The sequence below is a fragment of the Ochlerotatus camptorhynchus genome, unplaced genomic scaffold (genome assembly GCF_037179485.1).
Source record: "Ochlerotatus camptorhynchus isolate MF236.1 unplaced genomic scaffold, CSIRO-AGI_Acam_v1.1 ptg000383l, whole genome shotgun sequence".
Lineage (NCBI taxonomy): Eukaryota > Metazoa > Arthropoda > Insecta > Diptera > Culicidae > Ochlerotatus > Ochlerotatus camptorhynchus.
The window spans coordinates 1,791,418-1,816,140 of record NW_027040870.1 but is presented as its reverse complement, the minus strand read 5'-3'; the positions used below and the strand labels follow the sequence as shown (position 1 = coordinate 1,816,140).

The following is a 24,723-nucleotide window of genomic DNA, read 5'->3' as shown; positions in this document are numbered from 1 at the left end:
GGATTTATTAGTTAATTCGACGCTTTTGGACAATGCTGGACATTTACCAGTTTTTCAATAGTTTCTTGTTGAAAATCAACATTCGGAAGCATTGTTATCGATGCGTAGCCATATTTCTGATCGATTGGTGGTAAAATTATTGAAATTGGACCAGGGGCAGCTGAGTTATTAACGTTCAAAATCTTTCATAATTTGTTACATGTTCCATTTTCGGTTTTCACAAAGTGTACCCCCATATAGAAATCAAAGACGTAGTCCTACGTCAAAAAAGATCTGGCGTTCTTTTCTGTCCTATTTGATTCGGTTACCATTTAAACATGTGTATTAAATTATATTTCTATTCCACTCACATATCATCTGCCCTGCTTTACAACGTTGAACTGTTTTACTTTATTCTTCGGCATCATTATCATTGTGTTTGTTAGGGTAGCTCCAATATATTTTCCTCAAAGATTTTTTCACCAAAACATGCACATCGTGTCTCTATTTTTTGGAATAATTCTCAACTCTTGCAGTAGAAATCAACGTGCGTATACTGATGTGTTTTAGTGGATGTCTTATCATCAAAATTTCGGTTAGTTCTCCAAATTGTTTGACCTGCCAGAGAAGATAACTTAATTGTCCTCACTTAAAACTTAACGTTTGCAAATAAGAAAAGTTCCTCAACTAAACACAATAATGTATTGTTCTTGTTCTATAGTATAGGAAATTCAACAGTTGAGTTGTTTTGCAGAACACATTTGAATAACGTTTGTAGTATGGGGAAAGAGAGTGAGAAACGGACGGTGCGCTTCGCGGGGTGCGCACAGTTTGGAATTTCTCTACATCTCTCATTAAATGTAGTAACTTACGTAAAACTGTCATATTTGTTCGTTGAAATTATTCTACGCGATTCGATCGAAGAATAAGTATACCCGGAGCGTCGGTTCTTTCGTTAACTATGAGGAGTTAGCAATCATATTAGGAAAGTAGCATCATGCAAATATTCTCCAATGTCTGCTATGGTTTGTGTGTGTTTTATTTTAAAGAATAGTACTAATCGAGGAGTTGCTACACACTGGTTTATAAATTGCGAGTTGGAGGTTGTCAATTTCTGATTGTTTTATTTCTGTTTTAACTTGATGACCGTTGCTCGGTGGGTAAACGATTCGTTCTTTTACCTCGCAGCCTATTTGGGGATTTACTATTCGTATTCGTGATCGAGCCGAGAGCGAGAGAAAACATCTTCACCTACATAAGAAAAGTGGATTTTATGGTGCCCTAGAAGGAAACTATGTGTGATTGATAGGGTGAACGTGCGTTAATGTTTGCTTCCTAGAAAATAAAATGTTTGATTCTATGCACGATAGTCACCTAGGTATATCAACGAGTACCGAATAGATAAAAAAAAAAACGGCAAAGAGTTACCACGTGGTGCCTTGTAAGAGTAACCCAGTTTGCTTGCTAATCGTAAACGTTCAAAAACCGATCCAAACTTAGCGATGTGTATAAGTAACGGGGTTTAGCGCGTTTTCAGTTGGGTGTCATACCGATGCTCTGCTTCCGTCGCTAGTATATATTGTTATTTTTTCAATAGTAAGTATTTATTTACCTCACCTTCCCTTTACATTCGGGAACCCTTCTGTTGAAGCACCTTTGCTCGATCGTTGGATTCATTCTCGCGACCAATCAACGTGTTTGCACACTCTTTCGATACCACACACAAGAATTCTGCGTTCTCTTCGGCACCGTAATTGTACGACGTACCAATGTTGATGAGTTGCTCGAACCGCCACCCATCCGACATGGTTGATACCATCTATTAAAAAAAAAAACAAATATTAAAGCTTAAATTGAAACTCGTACACGAACAGACATTCTTACCTGTGTTAGCTCATTCTCCTGGCACTGCAAAACACGATAGACTCGTTTCTTATCTGCAGTTGGTCTCTGTAAGATTACACCACAAAATTGTAAAAAATAAAATAACCGCCTGACTAATACCTCAACGTATAGATCTACCTGTTCTCTCCGTGCAATGCTATCTTTAAGCAGTCCAATCAGGTGCGTAACGTTATAAAATTCCGCTTCCTCAAGGACACCTTCCTCTGACAGACCATCGTCCAGCACAAGCTTACCATGGCGCAGGTAATTCAGCACAGGTGCAAAATACCGCGGATCACGATCAATCAGATAGGCACCCGTTTCGTCCTAAATTGTCCGGAAATTGATAGAATCAATAATTTATCATGGCTCATTATTTCCCCTTCCACTTACCCGATCGGAAATGAGATCACTGTCTTCCTGAATCAGCCGCGACAGAAACGAGTTCGGATCCCGGGAGAGTGTTGTTTTGGTAGTCAAGAAGCAGGTTCCGCCAACGTTCAGTTTGATCCACTGATCCTTCTTGCCCTGAATCGGATAATGCGACGAGGACGAAGACGACGAAGGACCGCACCCGGCCGAAGATGTTCCACCGCCACCATCACGGTACTGCCCGTTCAAATTGACCGTGGCCATTTCCTGTACTAGACTTGACCGTTCCAGTTTTACCGTGAGATTTTGATGGCTTCGTGTTTTTGTTTTCAGGAACTTTTTTTTTCGCTGCTTTGGGTAGCGAACGGCTGTAAGCTTTTCCTTTTTTTTCTCACCTTTCACCTATTATGCAGTCCAATGTTCAGCGGGACGTTGACGAGGTAATTATCCGCAGCGTAATCGATCACTTTTCTGCCACTTTTCTCTAATTATGAATGAGCAACATTGAAATAAAACAGAAAAATGCATTAAACTGTTCTTTGCTATGTCCTTTTTGCTGCTGTTGCTGTTGCCTAAAAAGAAAAACGAGAAGAACAACGACAACAGTTTGGGGTGTCAGTTCTGTCAAGTGGCGTGCATTTGCATGAAGAATTCGACAACGGAGGCGAAACCTTTGTGGGAATGATTTCCAATATAGGTCTGTTCCTACACTGAAATTAATGATGTATATCGATGTTAAATCCATCGTTTATTTCTACAGTGCAATAGATATTACACAGAAAAAAAAGTTGTTGAATATTACATCCAAACTGCTGCAACCAGGTCAGTCCATCGGTTGTGTAATATAACGTTGTACGATGTACATCGATTTTGCGAACAAAATTACATCCATTGATGTAATATTGTATCTGCTTTTTGCTATTACATCATTATTTCATACATCAGCTTGAATTACATTGATCGATATTACATTTTTTTTTGCTGTGTATGGTGAAATTAACTGAACATACTGTTATTAAATCGTGTTATAGTAGAAAATCTAAAGCTAATAGCAAAAATGTCATAGTGAATTTCAGCATTTGTTGTAGTCCTCACAAATAAATTATTATGGCCAAATTACTATTGAAAAGGCAATTTCAACCTCGATTTCAACAACATTATCTTATACCCCGTTCACATTACAGCGCATATCAGGCATAATACCCCGTTCACATTACTGCGTATATCACGTGATATACGCTGTCTTGCAATGAGCACTCATACATCTAGTTTTCACTGAAAATCCTATGTATGAGTATGAGTGCTCATTGCAATATAGCCTATATTACGTGATATACACAGACAAAAAAGTTGTTGAATATTACATCCAAACTGCTGCAACCAGGTCAATCCATCGGTTGTGTAATATAACGTTGTACGATGTACATCGATTTGACGAACAAAATTACATCCATTGATGTAATATTGTATCTGCTTTTTGCTATTACATCATTATTTCAAACATCAGCTTGAATTACATTGATCGGTATTACTTTTTTTTTGCTGTGTAGGCTGTAATGTGAACGGGGTATAACATTTGATAACGGCACAAAAGCATTTGTAAACAAACTTTCTAAGGCCCTTAATACCCCGTTCACATTACAGCCTATATCACGTAATATAGGCTGTCTTGCAATGAGCACTCATGTAAAGATGGTCCTAAGCACTCGTCGTTCGAAAACACCCTGTGCTTGCAGGTCCTCCTCGAGCATCGTCCACGTCTCGTGCCCGTAGAGAACTACCGGTCTTATCAGCGTCTTGTACATGGTACATTTAGTACGGAGATGAAGTTTACCCGACCTCAGGGTCTTGTGGAGTCCGTAGTAAGCACGACTTCCAGCAATAATACGCCGACGAATTTCTCTGCTGCAGTTGTTATCCGACGTCATCAATGATCCGAAGTACAAAAATTCATCCACAATCTCGAACTCATCCCCGTCGATTGTCATGCTTCTGCCTATGCGAGCCCTATCCCGCTCGGTTCCTCCAACTAACAGATACTTTGTCTTCGACGTATTCACCTTTAATTCAACCTTCTCTGCTTCACGTTTCAGCCTGGTGTACTGCTCTGCCACGGCCTGAAACGTTCTTCCGACAATTTCCACGTCGTCAGTGAAGCAGATTAACTGGTTGGACTTATTGAAGATCGTGCCCGCATGTTAAAACCCGCACGTTTCATAACACCTTCAAGCGCAATGTTGAGCAGGAGGCAGGAAAGACCATAGTCGAAGTCCTTAGCGAGTTTCAAACGAATCCGATAAAGCACCCGATATCTTCACGAAGCACTGTACGTCATCCATCGTAGCCCTAATCAGTCTGGTCAGCTTCCCGGGAAAACCGTTCTCGTCCATAATCTTCCATAGTTCTTCACGGTCAATAGTATCATAGGCAGCCTTTAAAATCGATGAATAGGTGGTGCGAAGGGACTTGATATTCACGACACTTTTCGAGGATCTGCCGCAATGTAAAGATTTGGTCCGTTGTCGATTGCCCGTCCACAAAACCGGCTTGATAACTTCCCACAAATCTGCTTGCTAGCGGCGATAAACGGCGAAAGATGATCTGGGAAAGCACTTTGTAAGCCACGTTAAGAATAGTGATCGCTTGATAGTTCTCACATTCTAGTTTGTCGCCTGGGCATATTACGATATTACTCCCTCTTTCCACTCCTCCGGTAGCTGTTCTGTATCCCAGATCCTGACTATCTGTCGATGCAGACAAGTGGCCAACTTATCCGGGCCCATTTTGATAAGTTCCGCTCAAATACCATCTTTCCCAGCTGCTTTGTTGTTCTTAAGCTGTCGGATAGCATCCTTAACTTCACCTATTGTGGGAGCTGACATGTCTTCCTCATCCGCTGTACCGACGAAGCCATTCCTCCTGCCACCTTGGTCCTCGGCCTCTGCGCCGTTCAGATGTTCATCGTAGTGCTGCTGCCACCTTTCAATCACCTCACGTTCGTCCGTTAAGATACCCCCTTCCTTATCCCGAAACATTTCGACTCGCGGCACAAAGCCTTGGTGGGATGCGTCGAGTTTCTTGTAGAACTTCCGTGCTTCTTGAGAACGATACAGCTGCTCCATTTCTTCGCACTCCAGCTCTTCCAGGTGGCGCTTTTTATCCCGGAAAAGATGGGTTTGATGTCTTCGCTTCTGTTTATATCGCTCCACATTATGACGGATATGCTGCAGCATCGCCGCCCGCGCTGCGTTCTTTTCGTGCAAAACCGTCTGACACTCTTCGTCGAACCAATCGTTCCGTCAATTCCGCTCCACGAACCCAACGGCGCCTTCAGCAGCGCTGTTAATGGCTGCTTTCACGTTGCTCCAGCAGTCCTCAAGAGGGGCTTCGGTCATAGAGGTAACTCTAAGACCAGAAGGTCCCGAAGAAACGTGCTCAACTTTTTGACTCAGCTGGTACTATCTTCAGTCCCAAGCTTATCGATGCACCTCTCGAAACATAGGAAAATCCACGAGCCCCTCGTTTTATCTGTCAAACTTTCATAGCGAATCAAAACAAACATAGTTTAGTACAAGAATTTCGACTAGAATGGGGTACGTTAATCTTTTTGCTTGAGATCAATAGGCTAGTCAAGAAGTGAGCCAATTTAAAATCTATAGTGTCGTATTGATTGTTGCTTCGGTGAGCTCTCCCTCATCAGGCAACGCTGCGTCGAGGCATTGCACGTACTCAGTTGCGACTTCGGGCAGCTTCAGTCGCTCCAGATTGTACCGTGGCGGGCGTCGGTACCGAATGTTGTTGGCAACGGAAAGTTTTTGGCGCACCTTGACCATTAGAAGGTAGTGGTCCGAATCGATATTTGCGCCGCGATGGGTCCTGACGTCGATAATGTCCGATAAGTGCCTTCCGTCGATCAAAACGTGGTCGATTTACAATTCTGTCTGCTGCGGTGATCTCCAGGTGTACCGATATGGGAGGCTATGCTGGAAATAGGTACTACGTATGGCCATGTTCTTAGAGTCGGCGAAATCGATTAGTCTAAGGCCGTTGGCGTTCGTTAGCTGGTGAGCGCTGAACTTTCCTATAACCGGTCTGAATTCCTCCTCCTGACCGACCTGAGCGTTAAGATCACCGATGACTATTTTGACGTCATGGCTTGAGCAGCTGTTATATTCCCGTTCCAGCTGCGCGTAAAAAGCGTCTTTATCGTTATCGTCACTTGCTGTGAAGGCTGTGCACGTTGATTATGCTGACATCGAAGAAACTGCCTTTGATCCTCAACTTGCACATTCTGCTATCGATTGGCCACCACGCGCTTCTGCATTTCGCCCATCACGATGAAAGCTGTACCCAGCTCTCAACCACCTGAAAATTAGAAAAGAACTTAATTTTGCGTAATTTTTCGGTTCCGTGTATGTATACACCATAACAATCTGAAAATAAATTATTTTTTCTATATTATATGTCTATTGAGTAATCCATAAGTTTTCTACTAACGTAGCATTAACCACATTTAAATACAATGCTTCATTTGCAAAATAAAAGCATTTTAAGACTACACTCGAATACCTCACCCAAGACCTCACCGTGTAAAATGTTTAAACCATCATCACTCTCATAGTTCTTCTATTCTCCACGAGTGCCAACTTTGATTTGCCAATTACTAATTTATCAATCTCTGAGAGGACTTTATCTGAAAACAATTGGACATCCCTAGAGTATGGAACATTTCATACTTCGGCTCCCAAGTCTAATACCCCTTATTGCACAAACTGTCATGTCATGGTCATGTTTTTGCGTTCCAATTCTCAGTCAGTTCAGTTAAGTTTATGTTGAAATTGAAGAATAAAATTACTAAATCCGCTTAATAATTCGCAAATATTCAACAAAAGATGGCGAATAAAACAGTAACAGTGCTAACGATCCATGGCCGTAGGCAAAACGTGAAAGTGGAGCCAAATATAACAATCCTAGACGTACATATAAACTTCTAGAGGGTTCTCCATTCGACTTGTAAATATTGTAATTTAATTTTCCTCTTCTAATAGATTCTCGAGCAAGTGTGTCAGAAATTCAACTTTAATTCGATTGAATATGATCTGAAACACCACAACAAAGTGATGGATCTCTCGGCTATGTTCAGGTTCTCAGGCCTTCCCAACAACGCACTTCTGGAGATGGTACCGGTTACCAAGGTGCGGACGGAGGCTGATATCATATTAGTTGTTCAGCTGGAAGACGGAACCCGCCTAGATGGCACGTTCAAATCATCGACAAGTCTTTTGGATGTGCTTAAGACGGTATGCTATGAAAAAGCTAACGCCGAAGCAAATCCCGTTATGATCTATATGCGCAGAGAAGTTTTGTGGGATTCGTTGGATAAAACTACTTTAAAAAGCTTAGGGCTAACTGGTGGACGTGCCATTATAAGATTACTTCAAAGAAAGCCGGAAGAGCTAAAGACACAAGCCAACGTGTCGGCCCCTTTGCCACACAAGGAAAAACCAGAGGAGTCAGATGATCCCGCTCCGGAGAAAATAACCAGCACTCCACCGAAAGATGCTGAAACAGAAACTCCAATGCAAACTAACTCCGCGCCTGAAAATGAACAGAACTCCCAAGTTTTGGCGAAAAAAGCTAAGGCAGGTGAATCTAGTCCTGAGTCAGGACCATCGAAGGCCAGTTCAAAATTGCCATCGGAAATGCCTGCAAAAGCCGAGATTCCCGAAAGCGGCAACGAGCCAAAGCCAGAACCAATAATCAACATTCTTGGCGAGAGAGATGCTGTGCTGTTCCATCTAAAAACAGCCGAACGAGGTTCATTTGATCTACCAGACTCATTCTTCGATGTCACAGTAAAAGATGTTCGCAAAATGTATGTCGAATTGAGAAACAAAGTTAAAGAGTTGGAGGAAGCACCATTGATGACATCCGAACTACGCAAACTGGAGGATGATAAGCGCGTTTTGAATAGTTTGGCACGCTATAAAAACACAATCATTCGAGTACAGTTTCCGGATCGTCACATATTGCAGGGTATCTTCAAATTGCATGAAACCGTTGCTGATGTTTTAGGATTTGTAGATACATACTTAGAAGACCGAACAACGCCTCTTCATCTCTGTACGTCACGATTAATCTACGGCAAGTACCTTTTATATATCCTTCGTTTTTTTTTTAGATACCACACCACCAAAGACAATTCTATCTCCTGAAAGTTCACTAGTGGAAGCAAAATGCGCACCACAGGCCATACTACATCTTGGCTTCGAAGGCGATTCGAAAATGGATAAAATTCTCAAATTGAACCTATATGAGCGCCTCTCGAACGCAACAGGTGCAACCGAACTCGCTGCTCGTTCCAGGAAGTATCTCAACGAAACTACAACTGCCTCATCTTCATCAACAACTTGCATGGACACGGATTCGGATGCTTGCCTACCGGTGGATGTGAACGATGCAAACGTAGCCAGCAGCAGTGCAAATCGGATGCCAAATGCAAACTTTAGGCCCTCCTCGGTACAGTCTACTGCTAGCGATGTGAAGATGCCAAAATGGTTTAAACCGGTGGCAAAATAAAAATATGTTGTTGCCTTCTTCGATACGATCATGTCTCAAAATGTGGTTGCTTCGAGTTGCGTTGTTAGTTAGATGACGTTCATTTAGTGAGAAGATACTTTCGTTGTGGTTGCTACAGCACTTCATAGCATTGACGGTCATTTTTTTCAAAATCAACTTGCGTTGCTCGTTGCACTTCTCTGTAGAGTCCAAAAATCTGTTGCCAAAAATGCTGAGATTGGTAAGGAAGTATCTTCGATCCTGGCAACGTTGAGACCGCTGCGCAAACTTTTTTCGAAAACCTTGGAAAGAGAGCTCTCCGACAATCGTCACACCTTCCTTGGTAGACGAGCGAATTGATGAAGCTGAAATCGACCAAGAGAGCCACATTCTGTACATTCACCGTTGGGCTCAACAGGAGTCAACTGTGTCCATGTGAATTAACCGTCGATGCTCCTCAGATGTTATACTTAATTGTCTTAAAGATAAATCGTCCAGCTGAAACCTTTTCGACCATCATATCAACGAGGGAGTCGCAAACTCAAGTCTTTCGGAGCGGGATTTGCGTTGGTACAAGTACTTGTTGCCTTTTTCATACTAACGCAAATCCCACCCGCGCCCGCTTATGTCTGAATACACCTTATTGATAAACATGCAGCAATAACAAGCCTCACCAATGAAGCAGTCAAGTGTTGAGAAAAAATACTCTCTTTGTTGCGTCTCCAATTCGGCTAAGCGAACTACTAGTGAAATCTTGTTCATCCAATGATTCATTCGCTCGATGTTCAGAACCACCTGCTACCCAAGTGACACTCACTCAACGTTTAAGTTCCTTCTTTAACCATTTGAGTTTGTTCATTTCATAGAATGAACTGATAAAGCCTCGAAAGCTTCGGTTGAAGCGGTAGATGCGCGATGAACAGAAACATTATTTGTTTGTACTTCTCTCTCGTGTAGATTATACTCGGCTTCAAATCGTGGTTTCGAGTAATCAACAACACTGTTTTGAGGGGATAGCTGGTAGTTCCTTTCGTACGCGTGCTATACGAAAGTGTAATTGCCTTTCCATTTCTGAAATATCTTCTCGGTTTACAAAGTTGTCTTAATGAATAAACTATTCGTTATCTTAAATAAGATTCAGTCTTCTTACTCTATTCACAAATTGAGGTGTGAGCATACCAAAATCAATCGCGGACTCGACGGATACAAACATACGAATCATTGCACAAATAGGCTGGTTCGAGCCATAGAGAGTACGATGAAAGCTCAGTTACATCAGATTGCTGACGTAACATCCTAGATGAAGCAGGGAAATCAAGCAGTGACAGAAGATGAGAGCATTCGACGTCACCGTTGAGTAATTTAGCTATAAACGTAGCCTGTTGTAGCTTACGTCTTCGATCAAGCATTTCGAGGTCAAGCAGACGGCATCTATCGGGATACGCTGGAAAAATCAAAGGATGACGCCACCACAGACAAACAGACATAACAAAATGTATATTTCTCACTGTAAAACATCGTCGCTAAAACATTACCGCCATCTGTTGACTACACTGTGGTGGGCACTACGCTGAACAGATGGCGGTAGCGTATAAACGTCAAACGCAAGGGAATTGACTATGCGCGCCACAGGTGGCGGTACTACCAACTACGATACTTTTAAATTGTCCGTTAAAAGCTTGTTCGATGAACAACTTACGAGTGTTATGTCTGTTTTTTCTGTGACGCCACGATAGGTTCCTGAGCGCAAGCCGTATGCATTTGTTTTTGCACACGCTCGATTCTTAGGTTCCATGCTACGTCGTTTGGAGGCCATGCCACTGAAGCATTTTCTAGGATCGGCCTTACGAGTGAACAATGCAATGCTTTTAGACAGTGTGGATCCGTGAAATCCTTCTCGATTTTAGAGATGAAGCCAAGTTGATGATTAGCCTTGGAAATAATCGACGCATAACGGGAATGAAACGAAAGCTTCGAGTCCAATACGACAACAAGATCCGTCACTTGATCCACTCTGCTAAGAACAGTATCATCGATGTGGTATTCATAAATTATCGGATCTTTGGACCGATAGAAGGTCATCACATGACATTTCACGACGCTGATGACAAGCTTGTTCGAGCGGCACTTGTGAACAAACATGTTAAGCAACCTTTGCAGGATAAAGCAGTCCTCGATGCAGCGTACCACCGTACGACCAACCGGTGGCAACTAACGATTTTAAATAGGCTCACTACTTGACTAGCTTATTCGTACCAAGCTCGGTCCTAAGTACATATATAAGCGTACCCCATTCTAGTCGAAATTCTAGTACTACACTATGTTTGTTTTGATTTGCTATGAAAGTTTGACAGATTAAATGAGGGGTTCGTAGATTTTCCTATGTTTCGAAGGGTGCATCGATTAGCTTGGAACCGAAGAGAGTACCAGAGCTGAGCCAAAAAGTTGAGCACGTTTCTTCGGGACCTTCTAGTCTTAGAGTTACCTCTATGGTACAAGGTTGATTGTATTCGCCGCACACGAGTACAATTTCATCCAGAGAAGCGTTGTCGCAGAGTTGACGGACGGTGGCGATGTGTTCTTCACGGCTTTTATCCGGTGGAATGTAATGTAACCACGACAACCACGAATATTGGCAGAAACACACCTGCTCCTCGCCTGCTCCAGCCTTCTGACATTGTTCGTATCAATCCGTGAGCTGCCATGTCGTTCGGCAATCAACAATCAATACGAAACTAACGATTTTAAATTGGCTCACTACTTGACTAGCCTATTGGTCCCAAGCAAACGATTAACGTACCCCATTTTAGTCGAAATTCTAGTACTACACAATGTTTGTTTTGATTCGTTATGAAAGTTTGACAGATAAAGCGAGGGGTTAGGGGATTTTCCTATGTTTCGAGGGGTGAATCGATTATCTTGGGACCGAAGAGAGTACCAGAGCTGAGCCAAAAAGTTGAGCACGTTTCTTCGGGACCTTCTAGTCTTAGAGTTACCTCTATGCGGCAACGGCTAGGAGCGCACCACCAAAGCAGCGCTTGTCGCTATTCAAGGGGGAAACGGAAAACGTTGAATGAATTTCCAAAAACCATACGTTGTACGTTGCATACGGGGTACTATCAACAATCAATACGAAACTAACGATTTTAAATTGGCTCACCACTTTAGTAGCCTATTGGTCCCAAGCAAACGATTAACGTACCCTATTCTAGTTGAAATTCTATTACTACACTATGTTTGTTTTGATTCGCTATGAAAGTTTGACAGATAACATCAGGGGTGTGTGGATTCATGCAGAACATGCAGGGGTGAGTGAAATAGCTTGGGACTGCTTGGGACCGTTGTTCTGGTACTGAGTGAGCCAAAAATAATAATGATTTTCTTCGGGACCCAGTGGTCTTGGTACTATCATAGAGGTAACTCTAAGACTAGAAGGTCCCGAAATAACGTGCTCAACTTTTTGGCTTAGCTCTGGTACTCTCTTCGGTCCCAAGCTAATCGATTCACCCCTCGAAACATAGGAAAAATCAATAACCCCTCATTTTATCTGTCAAACTTTCATAGCGAATCAAAACAAACATTGCGTAGTACTAGAATTTTGACTAGAATAGGGTACGTTAATCGTTTGCTTGGGACCAATAGGCTACTAAAGTGGTGAGCCAATTTAAAATCGTTAGTTTCGTATTGATTGTTGGTACTATTTTTTTATTCCTTGATTTGTTTTCCGTCGATCTTGTTTTCCCTGCTGAGCACCAATGCTACCGACGCCAGGAAGGCAGCTCCCACACCTGGACCCTACCTATCGACCCATAAACTCATGAACCGGGGACCAACGGCTTTACTTCCCTTCGCCTTCGTTCCGTTCACGGCAATCACAGCTGTTTCCGATCGGTCTTCACGGTCACTGGGTTTAGTATACATCAAAAATAAAACAACATAAGAAACCTAAAAAGAAGTTGTTTCTTATTTTGGTCAGCTTTTTGTTCTAAGTACTCCTCTGTGCGTCGTACAATACATCGTTGAACCTTCTTCAACTCCGATCAAGCTATATTACAGAGAGAGTTTATCGTGGTAGTAGTAGCAAGCGTTTGGTCTTTATCGTTGGTTGCTTTATTTGTTTGGATTCGCTTCCCGGTCCTGTGGTCGGTGATGGTATCGGGGGCTTCCGGCCTGCAACCTCAGGCAAGTATGTTAGCGATTCCGAGCTTTCGGTACCTGATGTCCTTTCGATTTCTAGTTCCCGTGATTGCTCCTCGAATGGTCTCCGGATCTACTACCAAAACGTGCGTGGGCTGAGGACTAAAATCGACTCGTTTTTCCTGGCTGTTGCAGGGGCCAAATATGATTTGATTGTGCTGACGGAAACGTGGCTGGACGACCCCGAATTTACTCATCGCAACTTTTCGGGTCACTCTATTCCGTCTTCAACACTGACCGGTCTGCCCTAAACAGTCAAAAATCGCGCGGTGGCGGAGTCCTGATTGCAGTATCTACTAGACTAGCCAGCTACGTAAGTACGTCACCCATTTCCCGTCAACTGGAACAGCTGTGGATTGTCGTAGAACTTCCACAAAGCAAGCTTAGTGTAGGCGCAATCTACCTGCCTCCCGACCGCAAAACGACTGCACGATCATCCGTGAGCATGTGGAATCGTTAGGCTCAATTTCGTCACAATTAAGTCCCTGCTCTCCCGCTTTCGTATTTGGTGACTACAATCAAGCTGGTCTGCAGTGACAAGTGAATACTTTTCCGAACCGAAATGGACGTTTGCTAGATCTTGTCCTGGCAAATGATACCGCACTACCGGGCACTTCTGTTTCCTTGCCGGTCGAGCCACTGATTGATCTAGATGCCGATCATCCCGCTCTCGTCGTGTCATTTAGTTTACCCACACCGATTCTTTTTACGCCGTCATCTGAGTGCTACTTCTGCGATGCATGGAATCAGGATGGCAAGTCGATACTGCGTATATGGATTCAAAAGCTGCATTTGACACGGTGGACCATAATATCTTGCTGGCGAAGCTGGAGATACAACGGCGCCGGTGGTGTAGTGGTAAGCGTGATTACCTCTCACCCCAGCAGGCCTGGGTTCAATCCCAGTCGGCGCCGCCGGGATGTTCTGAGGCATAACATCTCTGATCACGCCTTCCTTCGGATGGGAAGTAAAGCCGTTGGTCCCCGGTTCATGAGTTGATGGGTCGATAGGTAGGGTCCAGGTGTGGGAGCTGCCTTCCTGGCACGTCGGTAGCATTGGTGCTCAGCACGGAAAACAAGATCGACGGAAAAAACAAACCAAGGAAAAAAAAAGCTGGAGATACTTGGCATCTCGTCAACTGCTGTGGATTGGTTCAGATCTTACTTGGTGAATCGCTATGTACATGTCAAGATTGGCGCATCGGAATCGGATGTTTTCTCAAACAACTCTGGAGTCCCGCAAGGCAGTAAGCTAGGACCGCTACTATTTTCGATCTTTTTAAACGACGTCGCCTTGCTGATACCATCAGGATGCCGCGTTTTCTATGCAGACGATACGAAAATGTACAAAACTATTAGAAGCCTCTCGGACTGCTGGGATCTCCAGAATATGTTAGGTATTTTTGCTGACTGGTGCTCAAGCAATTTGATGAGTCTAAGCATAGAAAAATGTAACATTATTTCTTATCTAGGGGCATCCCACTCTAAAATTTGTATTTCTATCGATATACTTATAGATACCTGGGAATATTTATAAATACTTAAGAAATACTTAAGAAATATCTAGCGATGGTTTGTTTGCTCGGTTGCTATAGCCTATAAACATAGAGGTAACTCTAAGACCAGAAGGTCCCGAAGAAACGAGCTCAACTTTTTGGCTCAGCTCTGGTACTCTCTTCGGTCCTAAGCTAATCGATGCACCCCTCGAAACATTGGAAAATCCACGAGCCCCTTATTTTATATGTCAAACTTTCATAGCGAATCAAAACAAACATAGTGTAGTACTGGAATTTTGACTAGAATGGGATACGTTAATCGATTTGCTTGGGACCAATAGGCTAGTCAAGTAGTGAGCCAATTTAAAATCGTTAGTTTCGAATTGATTGTTGCTATAAACAAATTTCATTTGTTTTTTATCTGATTTTGTGTACATTTAACATTTATTATATTGTTACTGAACGGTAACAGTTTTTTGTTGCGTATAATTGTGAGACGATAGGAAACAGTATTCAGTATGCTCAGAAAGTTAACGGTCAATTTGTAGTTGATAGCCATCTATACGTTTCGTGACGGGTGGCGATTGGACTCCCATAATGAAGAGGGCCCCGATGGAACAGCGGATAGAGCAAAACGCATAACGAAAGGGAGTTGCTGGGTGGTGGATGAGCTATGATGAAGAGGAGAGAAGGTCAGTGAGTATAGAGCTCTGGAAGAGAATGGATCTGGTGAAATTTGGATGGGGTTCAGAGACGTTAGGCACGTTGTTAAAGTGCGTTTTTAGAAGGTAGTGTTTGAAGAGCCTATATACTGTGCCTTTCGGAGACCGAGATTTAAACCTCTGGGACAGCTAACGTCCGTGGTCTCCCAGGATCTGAGATCAGTCCACACTACAGCCGCCGATAGCAACGAGGGTCGGTAGCTTGACATAGACAGTGGCCGGTTTCTCTATTGCAGCAGCGTAAGTGTTTCACCTCCCGCCCGCCATTGGATCAATAAAACCATTCAATTAAAGTCTAAATTAACCCTATTTGTCAAACTTCTAATAATTCCGAAAACTCTCCCTACCTCGCCAACGCCCGGAGACTCGGGAGCAAAAGAGGCCTTTGATGCCCACCCCAACAACTGCCGACTGGCTTAGACCAGCAGTCAGGGATGTAGACACGTCCCCTTCATGGACGGCGCAGAAGCTTCCGGTGTCAAACAGTTGTGAGTTTCAATATTAATAGAATTAGCTACACGCCACTGACCGTATCATACGTTACTCGTTGATCCAGTTCCAGGAGGAAGGTATACTGATGGCCATTGGAACCATTCGACTATTGCTCGTTTAAATGTATCGTTCAAAATACAGATCTGAAAATGACTATCGTGTTATAAGTATAGTTGTCACGGAGGTTTTCATCGAGGTGTTCACCCACTAGGATCTTGATCCTGTGATAATGACTACGGAAATTTAAGCTGATGGGAGCTGGTATCGGAACTTGTGGCATCCGTAGAGCCGAGTCTCATAGCTTCCTTAGCATTATGGACCGCAAAAATGAACAACATTCCCCCCATACGATGTCCTTCTACTTGAAGCTCATAAAGGTCGCCAAGTTAGACAAGTTCAAATAGAAAAATCAGTTCAGAACAAAATTTAGAACGGTCATTCAAATTGACTATCATAACATTCAATTCACCTGATATTTTTCTTACAGACGCTTACCTTGAACATTCCCATGTGTCCACAGGTTTCGTTTGAAGAAAATCTATTATTTCACCCTAAAGAAACCAATAGAGTTGGAACCATTGAGTTGGTAAGTGTAGGGTTCTTGGTGAAATACATTCATAATTTTAAGCAAGCACACCTTATACATTAATCTTGTGAGAGTCTTGAAATCGCTATACCTGCGAATACGGATCCTTGGTGATGGAGGGCTGATTGGATGGGAGAGTGAAGAAGACTGCGAGGGAGAAAGGAGTTGGAAATTATCTGGGAAAGAAAGGATTAGTTTTGTCTGCGGAATCGAGAAGTTTGAGAAGGCAAAACCCTATAGAAAGCATGCATTAAGTACTCCTCGCAAAAATGAGAGAAAATGCATTGCTTGTCACACATATGTAAGCAACACCCTAAGAGTGTGACGTACTTAATGGATGCTCCCTTAGAGGCTTGAACTAACTTCTAGTGGATAGTTACAATGATTTTACGTCACAGATTATAAAAAAAAATGTGGCGATATTGGGGGCATGCTCATTAAATGGGTTAACGAGCTGAACGATAACCTTACAAAAATGCTCCATTTTCCATTTTATCGTTTAAAAAACCATATTGTTATTTTCAAATTATTGTTATTTATAGATTCGGTGGTTCGGTAAAGAATGATTAGTCTGCCAAATGTTTAGCAGTCTTGAGAATAAACAGTTTCATTGTGGTCAGCTTTTATTTCATAATACATACAGTCAACAACAACATACATTCTTCCACAAATATGGAACACTTCCGATGAACACGATAGACTCACTGTACGTTAATTAAATGTTCTTTAATTGTAGGGGACTGTACACATTTAAAGCTCTTTGGTTTCACAATCGTCTTCTAGAATTCTGATGTTGGAGAAAACGGATCAAAAAGGCTTGGTGTACTTCATTTTAACATTATAGATCACTGAAAAATATACATTTTCTTAAATCTTTTCGTAGGCAGATTTGAAATACGTACCCCTTACAATGAATTCACACTTCATTTCAAATAAACTCATTTTATACTCTAAAAAATGATCAGATCACGCGACTAAAATTATCGAACTGATGGAGCAAAAAACAACAAACACAGCACTAGCAACCGGTCATAAAACAAACGTTACTACGATGAAAATAAAACCTAGAAATAAAATACATAAAAATACTTAGCAATACTTAGGAGATATTTAAAAATATTTAATGAATATTGGAACTAAAGTTTAGAGTGGGATGCCCCTAGTTTCTTATCACCGAAAAATCGAACCAATCATGTTTGACTATGTTCTCTACGAACGCTGTCTTGCTCGTGTAGAGCACATAAAGGATCTCGGCGTTACCTTGGACTGCAGACTCACTTTCAGAATCCACTACAATGACATCATCTCCAGAGCTAATCGACAATTGGGCTTTATTTTCAAAATTGCCGACGAGTTTCGTGACCCGCTATGCCTCAGGTCACTTTACTGCTCGCTTGTGTGATCATTATTGGAGTCAAGTTCAATTGTTTTGTGCCCTTTCCATGCTAGCTGGATCACTAGAATTGAATCCGTTCAACGCAAGTTTGTGAGATATGCTCTTCGTTTCCTCAACTGGCGTGACCCAACGAACTTGCCACCGTACGAGGAGCGTTGCCGTCTCCTGGGAATCGAGCCATTAGAGGTGAGACGGACGGTCGCTCAAACTATGTTCGCTGGAAAGCTGCTTACAGGTGACATTGACTGTCCAACACTGCTGTCACAGCTAAATATGTATGCCCCTGAGAGGTCTCTTCGTCAACGCGACTTTCTGTTTTTGGAACCACGGAGCCGGAATTATACACAACACGAGCCAATTCGAGCAATCAGCCGGCAATTCAACAACTTTTTTTTATATGTTCGACTTCAATGTATCAGCTGACGTGTTTCGTCATCGGCTACTTGGCCTTTTCCGTACCGTTGACCGTAACTATTTAGTTTAAGTTTTATTCATTTAGACAATAACTGTCAGTTGAATTTTTAAATAAACAATAAACAACAACAATAAATTTTCCAAAATTAAAGAACCCAATTCAAACCTTGGGATATAACACATCCCATCCAAAAGAGGCCGTCTTACCCCGATACAAGTCTAGCTGCAACAGCTTCTTAACTTCCACACCACATAATTTAGAGATTAAAGAGCTTTCAGAATTTGGTACAGGAAGCTGCTATGATCTTCACGAAACGCCTGCCAGATTGAAGCCACCCGATATGAATATTTTCATCAATTGGAGGCACATTTTCGATAACTATTTTTTTCCGAAATAATCCGTTAATGTTTACCGAATCCAATACCCCGGCGATGCAGCTTAAGATGTAGGAAGAGAATGTTCTTTCTATAAATGGAAAATACAGCTGCAATTATGTGCTATATCGAGAGGAATAGAATTGTGTATTTATTCGGGCCCGGTATTGATAAATGTTGAAGGAATAATCAATGCACCATTATCTGGCGCTGTCTGCATGCAAGTTTGTTTTATTTTTTTCATTCAAAGTACTTTAACTACTTGCTGTCTTTTGCTAGTTAAGATTAACCCGAAAGTAGATAGGTATGCGGTTTCTATTTCACTGTATTTGAACACTGCCAAACTTTCAGATTTCAACTATACACAAATTCATTCTACTTGATTTAATGGATATCGCTCTTTTTTTCAGCACCATCTGCTATGCTTTTAAACGCATCACTTATTCCGTTGACCGATTACTATTTTGGTTGTTATTCATTTCACGTGCACTGTGCATATTTTGGAGGAACACCGAAATGCTGCTTAACGATCTCAAAGCATCTCATGATCATTATCTAAATGCCTTTTGTATGATCTACAATAAATTACAATTTTCGTTGGATAATCAACGAAATGGTAAGAAAACTTCTTAGGTAGTTTTGAGTTAAATGGTATCTACAGAAAACTTTTCAAAACTACCGGCTTTTAATACCGCATTCGATTTGAATCGATCATATTATACCACTAGCAATGTTTTATTCCGAATCAAAAAAAAAACCGACCTAATATCTTCGCCTCGACGAGGACCGAGATCGAGTCCGGGATCGCCTTTTGGATGATTTGTACCGATCGCGAGATCTTGAACTGGAACGATCTCGCGATTTGTACGAATACTTTCGATCTCGATCATCGTCTCGTGAGTCGCGTGAATAGGATCTTCGTCGACGAGAATAACCACTTTGTTCGGAGCTATGTGATCTGCGCGAATGTTGCGAATAACGATCGTCTTCGTCATCATCATCATCGTCACTGCGGCTGTAGCGAGAACGTTTATGTTTTTTGGCTTTACGTGACTTGTGGGACGATTTGCGATTTTCGGCTTCACGACCACTGCGGTGCGAAGACGAGGCACGACTGCTGGACGCGTTCGAGGGCGTCTCTGAAGCGACACTGCTGCCCCGTCGAATGTCTTCCAAATGCCTTACTGCAGCTACAGCGGCAGGGAAAAGTGGCATAGAGGACGCCGAGCTAGTGCTTACCGGAGGTGAAACGACATTGCCAGCACTCGGAACTGCCGGAATGGCTTGGTTCACCTTCGGTATTGCTAGAGGTGGAACAACTTCCCCAGGTTTGTGATTAACGATCGCCACATGCGTTATGTGGGTCTGACGGACTGTATCCTTCGGGTCACTGAACCGAGAAACTCGCTTGTCACGTGATCGTCCTGTGGAATAGATTGGAGAAAGAAGATTGTTCTGATGAATGATGTACACTATCTACCTTGAATTCCTGACAGGTTGCCAACAATTTTTTTTTAGTAAATAGACATCCAATTTGTTGATTATTTGACAACCCACGTCTGATAATACGTAGAAATCATAAACCAGCTCCTTTAAGAACCGTTACCACATTGGAAACGGTTCCTAGGAACCAAAACCATCGGCATTCATTGCACCCACAAAAAAAATCATCACGTCCACAAAATATTCGACCCAAATCGAATGAACTTACCGAGCTTGTAGGCATATAGTTTATCATTAACAGGCTGGGTCTCACCGTCTCTTGGTCCAAATTTACCACCACTGGTACCCGGTACCGCAGCCATCTGTTGGGAATGCCCCAATCCAGCTCGACCACTTCCGGCGACGTAATCGTCTTCATCACTGGCATTGTGCTGTTGATCCTTCTGACGCACGGTTTGCTCGTATTCTCTCCTTTTACGTTCCTCGACAGCTTCCTCCTTAGCAATCTGATCCTCGATCTCACGGGCTGTCCATTCAAATTCTTTTTGACGCAGCTTGATGGTATTCTACGGAATCGGATTGTACATGTTAACCTTACAGTCTAGGGATTCGGATCCGAGACCAATTTTACCCTTAATGCTCTTTCAGCTTCCTCATCATCCTCACTATTTCCATCGTCGTCTCGATCGTTATCCGATCCGCTTTCATCCTCTTCATCACTATCTCCATAGATGCCTAGACCTACAAACAAATGGTGCTTCGATTATTCCCAGTTCCACGAGAAAAGAACAAGCTAGCTTCGCGGATCGATTTTATGCGCACAACATTGTACCAATTTTTATTGCTTTATAGAATCTCTCAATCTCAATATGCTAGTACAAACGTAAATAATTGAAATTGATTTTCTTTTCTTTTTTATCAAAGGAATAGTAAAACTAACTTACCAAGTCCACCAGTGAGAGTCGCAAGACCGGTCTTTCGCAGCGCTTGAGCTGTTGGTGCTTAAGTTTGTTTGGATATTGGGTAACGACAATGAAATGTATGCAAAGAGAGGAACAATTTTGATTTGGTTTGCTATTCATGGGTTCTTGTGAAAAAGAATACGGGACAAGTGTATCGACACTAAAGCCCTCTTGGGCGCAAAAAGACATATTGGGAAATGGGAACTTGTATTTTGAAGCCGCTGAAAATGTCGTCTAAATCGTAGATTTCATTAATGCTACAAAAAGAGAGAAGAAAACCGGGATTAACACTTAATCTAAGCGGATGGCTACCTTTTCTCCGGGTCTTAGCTAATGTTTCTTTAGCCACAAGGGCAATCTCTTCATTGGTCACCTCCAGTAAGATTTCCGTTAGGTTCTTACGGACGGCGATCATCTGAAATCATACAGTTATCAATCTGGTGTTATTTTTCGTAATGTCTCATATTGTTACCAGCTCCTGCAAGATCTCATCGCGAGAGCGAGAAGGCACTGGACTTTCTTCACTGCGAGGATCATCATCCTGTTTATCCTCACGTTCTGCTTCGTCTTCTTCAGAATCCGATTCCTAGAGAACAAAAAATCTTATGTAATCATCGTTATTGCCTCAAAATATAAGTACTGACGAATTTGCTCTTCCTCTTAGCGGCCTCCAGCTCACTGAGTGCTTCCAATTCTGCCTGTCTTCGTTGCTGTAGCAATTCCGCTCGCTGCTGTTGTTCCTTCTCCTTCTCTGCTTGACGCTGCTTCTCACGTTCCATTTTTTCCAACCCCTCTCGGATCCAGGCAGGCAGCAGCTTCCGCTTGGCGTCGTTAATGGTCTGGGTAGTGTCATCCTCCTGGTCACCTGGGTCTACTGAATCGTGATCTAACTTGATCACCTGATCCATCAAACCAGGTATCCGTTTTGATTGCACATCCTGCTGCTGTTGCTGATGGTTGGACTGACAACTTGGTTGCACAGTTCCAGCAATAGCACTCGAATTGCTCGAATCGCCCAACTTATAGATGCGGGCAATCTTTGCTTGCCAGTTGGCAACAGCGATTGTAGCATTCGGATTCACTGTGACCGTCATGGAGTTGGAATCATAAGCCTTATTCGAGTTAGAAGAACCCGATGACCAGTTCGAATCCCACGCAGGATTGCGCCACTCGGAATGTGCAGGATATTGCCACGAAACCGTCCCATTATCCCAAGCATGTGATGTCTGTTGTTGATGACCTATTGACGAATGGTCCTCATCACGTTCAACCTCCATTGGTGCTTCACCTTGCTCTTCCACTGATCCCAACCGACCACCATCGGGTTGCGAATCTCTACTGTTCGAGCCATAGTTCTCCGAAATTATAGGAGGAGGTGGCGCTGCCGGAACCATGTCCGCTGGGAGCGTTTCCTTCATCTGAATCCATTGTTGAGCAAGCGCAGCCCAGTCAACTTGCTCGTTGGACATATTTTGATATAAGCTTGGATTCAGTGAGCTCCATTCGCCTTCCAGCATAGCGCCACCGCTTGAACTTACCATTCCGGAATCCGATGGAACGGTCTGATAGTTTTTCACCGGTGCCATCCTTCCAGATCCACCGGCTACCGCCATGTTCATCGACGATGAGCCTCCGCCACCACCAGCCGACCGAGCCGAGTAATTTGATCCATTTTGACCCCTCCCACTGCCAGCACCACGCCCGTACATTGCATTCACTGGTGTACAGAACTTGTTAACTAACCGAAATTCACTAAAACCGCACTAAATTGTTACTTTTCTTCAAATATTTCAACTTGAAATACAAATTTTCACTTGAGTGCCATGGCTTCCCATTTTCCGATACGATGACAAGAACGACAAGAACAAGAATGATAATAAATACAATACATTTCAAAGGGCCTAATCCAGCACAAAGGATTATCGTGAAGGCAGCATTGCCAGACAAAATACATTTTGTGACGTGAAGGCCTGTATACACCTACACGGTGTTTCGCGAAAACCCATTAATGGGTATATACCCTAATAAAAATAACCATAAAAGAGAGCTTAACGACGTGTTCGGGGTATCATCCAAACCATTTGTGGGATAGTTTACCCATCCGGAATACAGTTCGTTCATGGTATTTGTTTATTAGGGTAAATACCCATTTCCGCTAAAAGTGCCCCTCCTCATTTAATGGGTAAACTATGGTTTACTCATAAATGGGTAAATGGGTGGTCTGTGAAAAAATGGGTGCTTTTTCACCCATTTTCTTAAATTGTGTTTACCGTAAAATGGGTGAAAAAATAAGCATTTTTACAAATGGAGGATGCAAGCACTTCCCTAATAAAAAATAACCATAAACGAACGATAACTCAAATCATTGAACTATTCCACAAATGGTTTGGATGATACCCAGAACACGTCGTTAAGCAAATTAACCATACAATTTTTATTAGGGTTGGTTATTTGACTTCGCTGATATTTTTTTTTTTTTTTTTTATCTAGTTCGTTTATTTGGAAGGCTCAATCGCGTTAGCTTTACGGAGCCGATAATTCATTGTTCACTGTGTGTAACAAAATTCACTTAATTCTATGTCTAGTAGGAGTTGGGCCGATTACTCGCGGCTTACTCGAGGTTAGAAGGGTACATTTTCGAAGGATAGGATCAGGGGAGGAGCTTGGGGTAGGGTTTCGTTGTCTCATCAGAGCGTTGTCGCCAGTATGAACGGTAGTGCTGTTCTAGCTTCGTCTGGAGTTCGACCGGCTATGGTGGGTGACCAGTGGGCGACGATGAGACTCATCGAGACGGGGGGACAAGACAAACAAAAACTAATAAAGAGAGACAAAAGACAAAAGGAATTAAATTCTTATACTAGACATTTGAAGAAAAACATAAACGGACTGCATATAGCAGAGATCACGGGTTGCCAACACGTCTCTGATAGGAACATAGGGTTGTCTTCCTTGGGCCTCGAGGGTATTCAAAAGTCGCTCTCTGGCGGCGTCATTATCCGTACATTGCCAAACTGCGTGTTCGATGTCATCGTAACCGTTTCCACACCGACAGATGTTGCTGTCCACGAGGTTTATTCTATTGAGATGAGCATCTAGCGAGTAGTGGTTGGACATAAGTCTACTCATCACGCGAATGAAGTCACGACTTAAGTCCAAGCCTTTAAACCACGCTCTCGAAGAAACATTAGGAATAATTGAATGTAACCACCGTCCAAGATTTCCAGTGTCCCAATCGGTTTGCCAACTCGAAAAGGTACTCTGACGCACTAAATGGTAAAATTCATCGTGTGAAATTTGCCTGTCATACAATTCACCTTCCTGCGCGCCCACCTTTGCGAGAGAGTCCGCCTTCTCATTGCCTGGGATTGAGCAATGTGAGGGGACCCATACAAAGGTAATCATATATGATCTTTCGACCAGCACACACATCTGCTCCCTTACCTTTGAAAGGAAATAAGATGAGTGCCTACCTTGTTTCATCGACCGAATAGCCTCAATCGAACTGAGACTATCCGAGAAGATGAAGTAATGGTCTGCGGGCATGTTGGAAATCATCCCCAATGCGAAGTTGATTGCTGCCAGCTCAGCAACAAAAACGGAACAAGGTTCCTGGAGTTTGCGGAAGGCGCTAGAGTTTTCATTGAAGACACCGAAGCCAGTGGATCCACTGAGACGAGACCCGTCTGTAAAATATCTTTTCATGCAATTGACTTGTTGGTACTTTTCAGTAAAAATACGCGGAATAATAATAGGTCGAAGTTGATCGGGAATCCCATGAGTTGCTTGTTTCATGGTCAGATCATATTCAATTGAGGAACTGCGATTGGTGAAGTGAACACGGTCTGGAG

The 24,723-nt window shown here is 42.7% G+C and overlaps 3 protein-coding genes across 4 annotated transcripts; 1 reads left to right on the top strand and 2 right to left on the bottom strand.

Moving 5' to 3' along the window:
• Positions 1-318: 318 nt before the first annotated feature.
• Positions 319-2,806, bottom strand: inc (BTB/POZ domain-containing protein inc). Its single transcript, XM_065233009.1, has 4 exons — positions 2,257-2,806; positions 2,002-2,190; positions 1,864-1,929; positions 319-1,798 (listed from the first exon to the last, which is right to left on the bottom strand). Exons 1-4 carry the CDS (start codon positions 2,497-2,499, stop codon positions 1,604-1,606), a joined length of 693 nt encoding a protein of 230 aa, XP_065089081.1. The 5' UTR covers positions 2,500-2,806; the 3' UTR covers positions 319-1,603.
• Positions 2,807-7,027: 4,221 nt separating this feature from the next.
• LOC135710435 (tether containing UBX domain for GLUT4) lies at positions 7,028-8,856 on the top strand. Its single transcript, XM_065233008.1, has 3 exons — positions 7,028-7,211; positions 7,284-8,358; positions 8,417-8,856. Exons 1-3 carry the CDS (start codon positions 7,128-7,130, stop codon positions 8,812-8,814), a joined length of 1,557 nt encoding a protein of 518 aa, XP_065089080.1. The 5' UTR covers positions 7,028-7,127; the 3' UTR covers positions 8,815-8,856.
• A 9,730-nt stretch (positions 8,857-18,586) lies between these two features.
• On the bottom strand, positions 18,587-22,725 carry LOC135710450 (arginine/serine-rich protein PNISR). 2 transcript variants are annotated; one of them, XM_065233023.1, is made up of 7 exons: positions 21,520-22,725; positions 21,348-21,461; positions 21,188-21,290; positions 20,858-20,914; positions 20,545-20,654; positions 20,182-20,479; positions 18,587-19,894 (listed from the first exon to the last, which is right to left on the bottom strand). In XM_065233023.1, the coding sequence occupies exons 1-7, from the start codon at positions 22,582-22,584 to the stop codon at positions 19,233-19,235; spliced, it is 2,409 nt and encodes an 802-aa protein (XP_065089095.1). In that variant the 5' UTR covers positions 22,585-22,725; the 3' UTR covers positions 18,587-19,232. The 2 variants fall into 2 exon arrangements, with proteins under 2 accessions (XP_065089095.1, XP_065089096.1); XM_065233024.1 differs by having other exon boundaries at positions 20,858-20,905.
• Positions 22,726-24,723: the final 1,998 nt, after the last annotated feature.